The sequence below is a fragment of the Vicia villosa genome, linkage group LG7 (assembly GCF_029867415.1).
Source record: "Vicia villosa cultivar HV-30 ecotype Madison, WI linkage group LG7, Vvil1.0, whole genome shotgun sequence".
Classification (NCBI taxonomy): domain Eukaryota; kingdom Viridiplantae; phylum Streptophyta; class Magnoliopsida; order Fabales; family Fabaceae; genus Vicia; species Vicia villosa.
The window spans coordinates 72,360,494-72,373,307 of record NC_081186.1 but is presented as its reverse complement, the minus strand read 5'-3'; the positions used below and the strand labels follow the sequence as shown (position 1 = coordinate 72,373,307).

The window sequence follows — 12,814 nt, the reverse complement described above, 5'->3', positions numbered from 1 at the left end:
GTCTCAAACCACGCTCCACCGTAAATTCCTTAGTCGGACTACCATTGACAAGAACCGACATTTTACTTTTAAAAACTAAAAGTTCCATCCATCTCATCCACGTCTCCCCAAAACCCATTTCCTTTAACAAGAACCTTAGAAAATTCCAATTCACCTTGTCGTAGTCCTTCTCGAAGTCAACTTTAAAAAAAAAAACAACTCCTACCTTCCTTATGTGCATAGTCGACCACTTCATTAGCTATCAAATCTCCGTCGAGAAGATGTCTCCCTGGAACAAACGCGCTTTGGTTAGAAGAAATAATGGAATTCAACACACCTTTCAACCTTCCCGCCAATAATTTTGATAAAGCTTTGTACATGCACCCGATAAGACATATGGGTCTATAATCATCCAAGCCTAGCGGACTAAAAGATTTAGGTATCAAAGACAAAAAAGAAGAAACCACCGCCTTTGATAAGACCCCCCGGAATGAAAACCATTAAAGAACCTAATGAAATTTTCTTTGATGATGTACCAACATTTCTTGATAAATAAAAAAGAGAATCCGTCCGGGCCCGGACTTTTAGAACCACCGCAACCCCATATCGCCTCCTTGATCTCACTTTCCTCAAACGAAGCTTCAAGAAAAGATCTTTCCACCATGCTAATACTTCTAAAAGGAATACCTTATAAAGAAAGCCTATTCCGATCCGTCTCCTCAAATTTACAAGCGAAGTGAGAAAAAACTTCCTCCTTGACCTCATTGACCGATTCTAACAAGCCCCTAGAAGAGATAATGGGACCTATGTGATTATGCCTTCTCCTTTCTTTCATCACCTTATGAAAAAAACCGCTATTAGAATCTCCCTCATTGAGCCATGATAATCTAGACTTTTGGATGAGCATATTCTCTTTGATCCTCAAGTTCAACCAAAATCGACTTGATGCCTCTTTCCTACCTTTGATAATATTAATCAAATCTCCTTCATCAACCACTTCTAACAAAGTGTCTCTCTTGTTCATCTCCGTCACCTCTTCTTCCACCTCTAAATCAATCCTCCAAAAAGTCTCTCTATTCCACCACCTTAATCTCTCTTTAAGAATTCGAAACTTCTCCTTTAGGACAAAATCACTCCTTCCTTCTATAACTATTTCCTTCCAAGATTTTTCAACAAAAGGAATAAACGACTTGAATGTGAACCATTCATTGTTGATTTTAAAAGATTTCGGCCCCCAATCTTCGTTATCCTTGACAAGCCAAATAGGAAAATGGTTGGAAATATCCCGCGAACAAATTCGTTGACCAACCACACCCCACTTGTTGATAATGGAATCCGCCACGAAAAACCGATCTAATCTACTCATAGAACGCCCATCCCCACTATACCATGAAAAGCTTTTACCTTTACAAGGGACGTCAATCAAATTACAATGGTCAATGAATTCCGCAAAAGCATTAGATTCGGAAGAATAATCAATAGAGGACCTCCCTTTCCTCTCTCTACGATGTTTGATTGCGTTGAAGTCTTCGTCAATAATCCATTCCCCATCTATAAAATTGCCTTTAAGTAACAACAAATCTCTCCATAGCTGTTCTTTCTTATAAATGTCACAAGAGGAATAGGCATTTATAATATAATACAAGTCATTTTTCCATTTCGCCTTTATGCCCATATAACCCGCTCCAACAAAACTACATAGAACCGTTATCGAAACCTCCTTCCAAAGCGTGATAATGCCTCCTGACGCTCCAACAAAATTAGAGAAAGAATAGCCAACATCTTTGTTCTTCCAAAAACTTTCAGCAATATGGTCCTTCATGTCGGTGATTTTCGATTCCTGTAACCGTTATCAGACAGAGGAATTTGCGAAACAGATTTGTCTACAGAGGCCGTACACATAAAACCAACTTCGATAGGACCAGAAAACGCATTGATCCGAGAGTGCAGCTTCCCCTTCCTTTTAACTTTCGCCCTGGGCCGGTGATGTTTCTTACCAAACCTTCCGCTGAGATCGAGCAGTTGATGGAATTTGAGATTCTTAGGTATCCTCCTCTTGTTCACTACAGGCACAGACAAAGAAATCGGGCAAGAATCATCAATCTTAGAGCAAACAGAATCAACAAAGGATTCCTTACTACCACAATTTACCGAATTGTGATCTCCATTACTCAGCACATTCCTATCACGTTCTTTCGCTAATTTAAGAGTCGTATCGAAAGCGCCAACGACATTAGCAGAGTTACGAGATTCTGTTAACTTCTGACTGAGAATATGCAAATCAACCTCTTCTTCCTTCTTGCCTCTACTGAAACCGAGAGGCCCATCTTCGCCATGAGTTGAAAAGTCTGAGATGCTATCAGACGATTCAATCGACCTATCCCCGAAAATACCTCCCTGACCAACAGCGATACTCTCAAACCACTCAACATCCGAACCATAAGAATCTGATGAAGAAGAAGACTTAGAAACGGTACCCGAAACAGGCCTCCCATAAATAAAAAGTTCTCCTCTCAAGCTAATCGAGAATTCCTTATCATCAATGACCACAGAGTAAGAGTCCTTCAGCTTGAACAAAATAGGAACTCGAACTAAAAACCTTGCAATATCCATGTTAGATCCCTTCGAAGTATTGTTGTCCAAACAGATAAACGAGCCAATAGAATTGGCCAGCGACACGAAGAATTCGCTATGCCAACCGTGACACGGGATGCCGTACGCCCTAACCCACATCGCCTTGTTGTTATCAATGTCCTCTTCCTTCCATCTTCTCACATCCAAAAACCATTGTTTCCACCACTTCTCGCCTTCACCCAGAGAATCTTCAAGAAAACCATCCTCGAAATCTTCCAGTAGACATAAGTTCGCCCCCAAAGGAGTGACCTTAACCGAGTAAATCTCCTCAATTTCGAAAAAATCCTGCATATTGTAAGTAGATCCTGGAACAATGACTTGTCCCAAGAAAGCTTTGCTGAATCTCTCCATAGATTCCTCTTTAGACTTGAAAATAACTTCCGCCTTCGTCGCAGCAATAGGAGACTCTGAGGCTTCACGCCGAACTGCCTGTGCGAATGAAAAACCATCCCTCCTGTTGCCATTTCCCACTCCTTCTCTGTTGAACACAAACTTCTCACTATGCTGTCCTCCCAACATCCTTGCTCCCCCCTGAGGAAAAAGCCGGATTCCTAGCTCTCTCGTATCTAGGAAGATTCGCGTGAATCTTCTTGCCGTCGATTATAATATTGTCTAACATAACAGCCAACAAACGAGCGTCGTCCACCTCCTTGAATCTAGAAAATCCAAATTTTTTCCTACTTTATTTAACCTGGGTGAAATTGCCACCTCCACAATGTCCCCACTGCATCCAAAGAGCTCGTAGATATCGACAGCCCTTATACGATTTGGGAATTCAAAAAAATACACCGAGATAATTGAACTTCCCTCGCCCCTTCCAAGTTTCCTCCCCACTGGATAAGCATCCCATTTATGTACCAGACCCCTAAAGACCCTACTCTTCGCTTCAATCCACCTTTCGCCGCCATGAAGGGGACCACCGTAACCTCCCTTAAAATTACCTCCGTTCATATGCTACCCAGACCTGTAAGTAACAAAACAACCAGAAAACAGAGCAAATGCCCGTATCGAAAAACAAACAGGTCTCCAAAAGCTGAATCCAAAACACCGCTGAAACAAGAAGAGAGCTGAGCAGAACACAAAGCGGAGGAACCCGAAAGCCCTAAAAAGGAATCAACAGAACACCTCCTCAATAAGGTCCATGAGCCCTAAAGCCAGGAGTTTAAACCGAAATCGAGTAAATGGATGATGCCAGTCTAGGAGCCAATAGAGTTCCACCGTGAAAAGCAAAAGAATGCCTGAAGAGGTTACCGGAAATCTTCCTCCATGTTCGCCGATATTATGAATGTTCATCAATTATGAGATTTTATGTTGATTTTTTATTTTACATATGTCCTATTACATAGAACTCATATTGTATCAGAATCACTCACTCTCAGAAAATGAATAATATAAAAACCTTCTTCTTTTATTTTTTTTGTTCTATCATTTTATTATGTTTCATAACATGTTATAAACACCAAACTCTACCAAATTTGAAAAAAATTGAAGCCCTAATTATCATATGTAATATTATTTTATTATTTTATACTTTTTCATTAGCCGTGTTGAATTTTAATGTTATATTTATTAAATTATCAAATAATCTCTGAAAGATTACAAAACAAATTGTTTGTTATATAGTTCCTGAAGAACTTAACAAATATCCCTGAAGAATAGTAATGAATTTGTTATACAGTTTCCGAAGAACTTATTAAATATCTCTGAAGGATAATGTTGAGTTTATTATAGAGTTCCTGAAGAACTTATCAAACAGTCTTGCAATAGAGCAAATTAATAATTTATCATATAGTTTTAAAAAAATTTATCAAGCATCCCTGAAGGAAAGCAAAATAATAATTTTTATATAGTTTCTGAAGAACTTATCAAGTATCAAGCATTTTTGAAAGATTAAAAAATAATAATTTATTATATAGTTCTCGAAGAACTTACTTATAGATCATTCTCTGAGGATTGCATGAAAAATATATATCTTTATTATTGTTTGAAGATCTATGACCTATCTCTCAAAAAATAATTTTATATATATATATATATATATATATATATATATATATATATATATATTATAAAGGATCCCTAATTTCTTATAGGATTGTTCAAAAAGTTATTTATTTTATTATGCATTGATGAAAGAATGATTATCCCTTGAGGTCAAAATAGTATTAATGACGATTTTCATAGATTCTAGAAAAATTGTATCATTAAACAATCTCAGAAAAATTATATCAATAATATTAAAGAATCCAGAAGGATTAAATCAATAATACTAAAGTTTTTCAGAAGGATTGAAAAAATTATTATTTTTATTAATAAAATATTTGTGATTGAAATCCTGAATAACTACTTAAAATATAAGCTAAATTACAGTTTTGGTCCCTCTGTTTTGGGTTTTCCACGATTTTGGTCCCCCTATTTTCTTTTTAAACAGTTTTGGTCCCCCATCCCAATTTTGATGCAACTGTTCATGTACTGTTCATGTACGTACATGCACTGTTCATGCACTGTTCATGGACAAAATTGGGATGGGGACCAAAACTGTTTAAAAAGAAAATAGGGGGACCAAAATCGTGAAAAACCTAAAATAGGGGGACCAAAACTGTAATTTAGCCTAAAATATATTTATGATTGTAAATTTATTCATATTTAAAAAATATATATTTCATAACTAAATGTTATTAATTTGTTATAAATTATTGACGGACAAAATTAATGTGATTAATTTAATATTTATTTTATAACGGAATATTATAATTTTGTGACTAATTTCTTAAGATTGACAATTATTTATTTGATAATTAAATGTTATAAATTTATTATTAATTTGTGTTATTATAATTAATGTGTTTTTATGTACTATGTGATTATTAGCAAAATTTAGAAACATTTGATTTAAATGTAAAAAATGTAATTAAATTGTATGTCATCAATTTATATGAATATATTTTATACAAATAATTTTATTATTAATATCGAATGACACAGATTAGAAGAATAAAATTATATGTATTATTGTAAATCATAAATTTACAAATCACACTTAAGTGTGTTATTGACAAAATCGGTTGGGTCATCTTGAATGTATTATGATGCGAAAATTAATATTGAAGAACCTGAAGTTTCTTCAATCTAATAAGTTTTGTATGTTCCTAAAGGAAATTAAAATAAGTTGAGTTTTTATATAATATATATAAGATGATTTTTGTGAATCAATACACCAATCTTGTAAACGATTTAAACATTTTATGATATTAATTATTGTATCGACTAAAAGATCATGCATATGTTTGTTGTCTACTCACAACTAGAAGTTTGTGAAATTATTTTCTCAACTAAAAGATCATGAATATGTATTATAATTTGAAAACAAATATTGAATAACCAGAAGTTTCTTCAATCCAATATATTTTATGTGTTTCTAAAGGAAAATAAAATTCTAAAAAATTGAGTTTTTCATGATATTAATTATTGCATCGACTAAAGTATCATGCAAATGTTTATTTTCTACTCACAACCATAAGTTTGTGAAGTTGTTTTCTTAGACTAAGATCTCAATTTTTGAAAATTTCAAAATGTTCTTGATAAGTATCACATATATTATTAAATTTGATATTGAACATCTTGTAGCATATGTTCATTATAAAAATGGTCTTGAAGATCCATTCTTTAGACGTCTAAAGTTAATTACACAACCGATACTTATGAGATCATAAGTTATAAAATATACGTTGGAAACACACAACCATGAATATTCAAATATTTATTCGCATTAAGCCAACAAGTTATCATATGTTAATTCTCCCCTTAACTTATAATTATTTTAGGTTAGTAATCTAATATTTCTCATCTAAGTAAACTTTTGGATGTGTTGTGTATAATTCAATTGCTCCAATATAATAGTACACTAAGACAAGTCTTGAAAGAATATTAGGGAAAATGTATTTTTATATAAATATCGTATTTGAGGATATATCTTGATGCAATAATTGAATAGTTGATTGCAGTTTGGTAGGCTGATTATTTATTGAGAAATTAATTTTCCCAATATTAGGGGGAGAGAATAAGTAGCTGAAAAAATGTGAACCAGAAGTTCAAATGAATAATTTAAAATACATTTTTGTCTTAATCTTCATATAAACCAATATGAACCAAAAGTTTAAAATATTATTCATTTTTAAAGTTTATGAAACAAATTATCGGTTGTTAATACTCCCCTCAAAGTGGATTCTCTTATTGGATAATATAATATTGCAAATGAGTTGTAGTCGCGCCTGAAGCGTGGTATGAAAGTCGGTTCCAATGTTAAAAGTTCTTAACCTTAAAAAGAAACTAAAGTTAAAGATGACCCAAGCGAGGATATGAAAATTCTAAGAGCACTTTGACATAATTTATTGTTCAGTGATCTAGAAGAATTAATCAAGTACTTGAAATATGAAATAAAGAGATCTCGATAAATTATGTCATGGATGAAATGAAATGGAACCGAAATTAAGATAACCAAATAAAGTCGATATTGACAATGTATTTGTATACAATATAGCGCTAAAGATGATAAACGATGACGAGGATCATGAAACAAATCTACCAAAGATTGTAGTCAAAGTGAGAATTCGTCAAAATGAACAAATCATGAATTAAAGTCTATCAAAGATTGTAGATGAAGTGAAAATTGACCAAAATGAATAGATCATGAATCAAAGTCTATCGAAGATTGTAAACTAAGTGAGAATTGGCCAAAATATGGATTTAATCGAAGAATAATTAAACTCTAAAGGGGAGTCATTTTTGGACATGTAGCCCGAATACCTCGAGATGTGAAACCAATGAGATATAAATGAGTTTTTGTGAAGAAAAAAATTAGAATGGTATAAAGCTTGATTTATTGCTCAATGATTTCACAAAGACCTAGGATCGAGTTTGATGAAACATATCCACCTGTAGTGGATTCAATTAATTTCCAATAATTACTTAATCTTGTAGCACATAAAGGGCTTGATTTGAACGTGATGGATGTTATGACATCTCATTTGTATGGTTCACTTGATAAGGACATAAAATTGAACAAGTATCTCTATGAGGTAAAACAATATGGACACAAGTGATATAATTGTCTCAATGAATATTTGCTAAGGGAGAGAGATATACAAATAAATCAATAAGTCCTTGTATTTTTATGAAAATTTCTAGAAAATAATTTTCTATAATAGTTGTCTATGTAGATGACATAAAATTATTGAAACTCCGGAAGAAATTCCAAAATCTATATATTGTTTAAAGAAATTATTTGAGATGAAGGACTTTGGAAATAAAAAGTCCTTACTAAATGAATATTTAGCATATGAAACTTTTATATACCAATAAAGTTGTATAGGAAAAATGTTATATGGCCTTTATTGAGATTATCTTTGATAAATTTGACAATCATGTGATTCATATATACCTCTAGCATTTGCCGATTTCTTCTTCAAATATCTTGTTCATCATTCTTAGGCATGTCACACATGCGTTTTTCAGCCTAAAGAGACATCATGTTGTATTTATTTTACTCCATGGTTTGGCTCCATGTAATATATGACTAATAAATTCTTTCGTATTATTTTCTAATGACCCTCCACTTGCAATTACACATTGGTATATTTCTTAAAGCTCTCTTGCTCTTTTCCTCGTACCTTTCACTTCATCATCATCCAAATCCATAAATTTTCTAACAAGTTTAACAATTTCATCACTTCTAATCAAAACATCATCCTGTTTAACTTTCTTCTTCCCCCTCTATCCAACTTTCTAATCCTCAACTATACAATTACTATTCATAGGTTGGTCCATCATCAGGGCCGTCTTCGAGGGCGTGCAAGGCGGGCTACCGCACAGGGGCTCAAATTTTTTATGATTAAATCCTAACTAAATAGGGCCTCGTAGATCTTTGCCACTATTAAAATGGAGGTAAATAGGGCCTCTAATTATTTTGTCATGGTTGAAACATAACTAATCTACACAGGGCCTCTAAAAAATTGAGATGGCCTTGTCCATCATGATAGGAAAGTTAAGAAATTGCACACCACAAACAAACCTTCTCTAGTTGAATTCCACCCACAATGTGACCAAAAACCACCTATAGTACAATGCATCAACACTCTCAATTGTTCATACAGTGGCAAAACAAACCCTTTATCACCACAAAAATTTTCCCATTTAGAACTTTCTCCATGCATTACCCACAAGAATCTAACACCACTTTGGTGTATACTGTTATACCCCAAAATTTGCCCGCATCTTTTTTCAAGAAAACTTCAATCTAAAAATTAAAAGTTTCATATAATCTTGGATTTTCATATCTTGATTTATGAATACTTGGTTTTTAGAATTTTTCTTATACGGTATTTTGGCTCGCTGTTGAGTTTATTCTTACGCAAACGCCAAGTACTGTTTATTACTTCACACACGCTATTTATTTGAGATTCATTTACAGATAAATAGTACTGACGCAATTGGTACAGAGTTAAATCTTTTGCAGGCGCAAAGTCCGGGGATTCAGACCGTACTGGTAACAAGTAAATTATTATTGACTTTGTTTCCCACTAATTTTTGTACTATATTCCATTATTTTCAAAATCTTTTCCTTTCCATTCAAATCTCTTCTTTCAAAATCAAATCCTAACTTTATTCTATACATCTCTTTTTTCAAACCCTACCATACACTTTCTTTCAAATCCTACTTCCACTCAAATTTTCCTTTTGTACGGAATCACTTCATTCCCCAACGTCTCTATCCTTCTTTTCGTTCTATAAATACCTCTCATTTTTTTCATAAAATCTCACATCAAATTCTAACTCATCTCTCAAATTTCTACTTCATATTCATTCTCTCTTCTTCCCCCGGCAAAAATGGCGAAGCGGATAGAGACGTGTTTTCTTATGATCATCACCGTCGTGGTGGTAATCATGTCCTTCTTCTGTCTACATAGCCCTGAAAAATGTGGACCTGGGATGTTGACACTCCCAATCATCTACATGTTACTGTTTGTAGCATGGGTTATTAATCGTCATTCTTAAAGTTTGTCGTATCTCTTATTTCTTAATGTACCGTTTACTCGTTGTACTGTTCATTGTAGTATGTAATATTTATACTGTCAGTATTAAATGTTGTACTATTTGTCATACTGTTGCTTAATTATCCAGATAATATTTTGTGTGTTTTCTGCCAGTTAAATATTTATTTTTCTGTGCATTAAATGATTTTCAGGGTCATTATCGGTAATTTTGCTCGCATACAGTACATATTATTTATTATGTCTGTGTTTTACTAACCACTCATGTAAATAAATTTTCATCATTAACACAAAACAAAAACAAAACAAAACCAAAAACAAAAACAATAAAAATATTAACTTTGACTGTTGAATTTTCACTTTAACTGCTACATGCCTGAACAGTCAGTTGACAGTCAAACCGCTGACAGTGCAATTCTCCGTGTTTTGTACCATAAATAAAATCAAACTTTAGCATTTCAAAATTCCAAGATTTTTGTCCTAGAAGTATTCTGAATATCACATGATTAGCAGAGACTCAGCACTGCACAAAAATCAGGTACGCTCAACTGTCTCCTACACAAATAGTCCCTAACTAGGGTTTTTTGTTTTTTTCAGGAGAACAAGTTTTTTGAGACTTCAAATGGATTTCATGGACCTCCATATATCTCAAAGTACCATCATACAAATTTTCAAACTTCAATTCGCTCAGACGCACAGTCAGCAGCTCAAACAGTCAACAGACGACCCGTTTGACCAAAAAGTCAACAGACAGTCAAAAATGAAATTTTTTGTCAAAGTCCATATTTTGTCAAAGGATTCATCATTTGATAATTGGTTGATCATAATTCATCAAGGAAAGATCAAAAATCAACAAAACCCTAAGTTTCAAAATTAGGGTTTTCTCCTAAAAAGTCAACTGAACTTTGACTGGCCATAACTCTCTCATCCTTCACCCAAAAAATTCAAACCAAAGCTCACGTTGAAGGAAATTCAATTATCTTTCAAATGCAATTGGTCCCATGGTCATTAGATTCACCATTTGAAAAATATGGACAAAGACATTACAGGTCATTTTCAAAGTCAACAAAAAGTCACTTTTTTCAAAAGGACACACATGGAGCATGGAAAATCATTTTGATATGAGACCAAAGACATTGGTTAGATGACTCTTTGCGGTTTCCAAAAAGTGCAAGAACTCCTTCATATGATAAAAATTGAGGGATTTACACCTTGTTGAAGTTGGCTAAAGTTTGGGAAAATGCATGAAATCAACATTGATAAAAAATGTTTTTCTTCCAAATGAAACTCAATTTCCATGGTCCAAACATGTTTCCCATGATGTAAAGGGCCTCCCACGACCAACCTAAGGCCCATAACATTTTTATTTCATTTTTGGTTTAATTTTATCACATTTGAAATTAAATTGAAAAAAAATGGTAAAGGATAATGATGTAGCTTTAATCTTAAGCTAAAGCCTCCACAATTGACTCAATTCTGCAGCAAGAAGCAAGTACAATAGGCTAGGGCAAGAGGTGTGGAAAAATCAAGCTATGGTTGTTTGAAATCAAAGCTACATGTATTAAAGAAGTCAAAAATTCAACAACAACAACAACAATCAATGCTTCCTAGCTTAGTTCTTAAGCACTTCTATGTCTATAAATGAAGGAGCATACTTCAGTAATAAAAGAGACACGAATTGGGAGCCATTCATATGCTTGTAACATACTTGTATCAACTTGAATTTTTCAAAGAAATTTAAAATTTGAATTTTAATTCTAGCTTGTTTCAATACAAACTAAATACTCAAACACATTCCCTGACCCTCACTAAACATAACCGGATCAATTGCAAGCCTTGAAACTCACTGAATCGAGCTACACAGGTCACGATTTGTCCAAACAAAAATCAATTCGTATTTGATCATACACGCATGCTTAGCAAGATGTAGACATATATTTGAGTTTAGTTTGATGTGTTGATCATTTCTGGAAGTTTAATTGAGTTTTGGATGCTTGTATACGAGGTTACCATTTTTTAGGGTTCTTAGATCCTATTTAGGGATTTTCGTTACAAGCAAAAGTAGAAGAAACTAAGGCCATATTCGAATTCAGGGGAGAAAACCCAGTCAAAAGAGCATATCGCGAAAAATTTATATTGTGGTTTACCCCTATTCGCTATTTTGCAGATTTAGGGTTCATCAATTACAGCGCTTTTTGCATAAAAGCGCTGTTAAAAGTGGTGTCTGGAGGTTGAAGACAAAGACGTGTCCTCACCCCATTGGCTTGCGCGCGCGCCTTTTTTAAATTTAAATTCTTCTAATTGAGTGTGTTGCAGGTGTCTTGTGTGTCATGCGCCTTCAGGCTTCCCACCACCTGATCAATCTGACAGCTCATCCAACGCTCCAAAACACGCAGCTACACCATGTTCCCTCATAAATCACCACACCAGATCATTAATATTTATATTTTCTATTTTATTTAATTTAACTTCTAAAATTATTTTAAAATAGTTCTAAAAATCCAAAAAATGCACAAAAAATATTTTTAAGTTGATAAAATAATACTTTATTTTCTGATATAAACATATTTTATTTTTCTTCATGATTTAAATATTTTGTATAATTAATTAGTATATATTTATATATTTGCTTTTTAATTATTTCAACCAATCAAAAAATCATAAATTATTTTGTTCTTTATATTAAATATAGTTTATATATTATAAGCTAATTTTGTACATATTTAGGATAATTTTCTCTTTAAGTTTTAAATATTTGTATAATTATTTGCATAATTATGTATTAATTAACTTAATAATTTCAAAAACTACTTCAAAAATTCCAAAAAAAAATTAGTTTTGTTTTAAAATTAATTAATAAGCATTTTGAACATATTTTAAACTTAATTTTTAGGTTTAAATTTTATTTCCATCTTTTTCTCATTTTAATTAAATTAATCATGCATTAATTCTAATTAAAATCAATCATCCAAAAATCCAAAAATATTTCTTTTATGTTCTTGCAATTTAAATTCATAGATCAAGTGTATAGGTTGTCAAATTCATGTAAATAACGTAGTTTACATTCCCGCAAAATCGATGTAATAGCGTAGATTTACTTTCCGCATTTTACATTTCCGCATTTTAAATTCCAGTACATATAAAACTGCGTG

The 12,814-nt window shown here is 32.9% G+C and overlaps 2 protein-coding genes across 2 annotated transcripts in view; both read right to left on the bottom strand.

Annotated features, from left to right (window-relative positions):
• Positions 1-12,814, bottom strand: part of LOC131619310 (UDP-glycosyltransferase 87A1-like) — a 42,080-nt gene that overhangs the window by 8,788 nt on the left and 20,478 nt on the right. The window lies entirely within an intron of this gene.
• Positions 668-1,801, bottom strand: LOC131619312 (uncharacterized). Its single transcript, XM_058890421.1, has one exon. It carries the CDS (start codon positions 1,799-1,801, stop codon positions 668-670), a length of 1,134 nt encoding a protein of 377 aa, XP_058746404.1.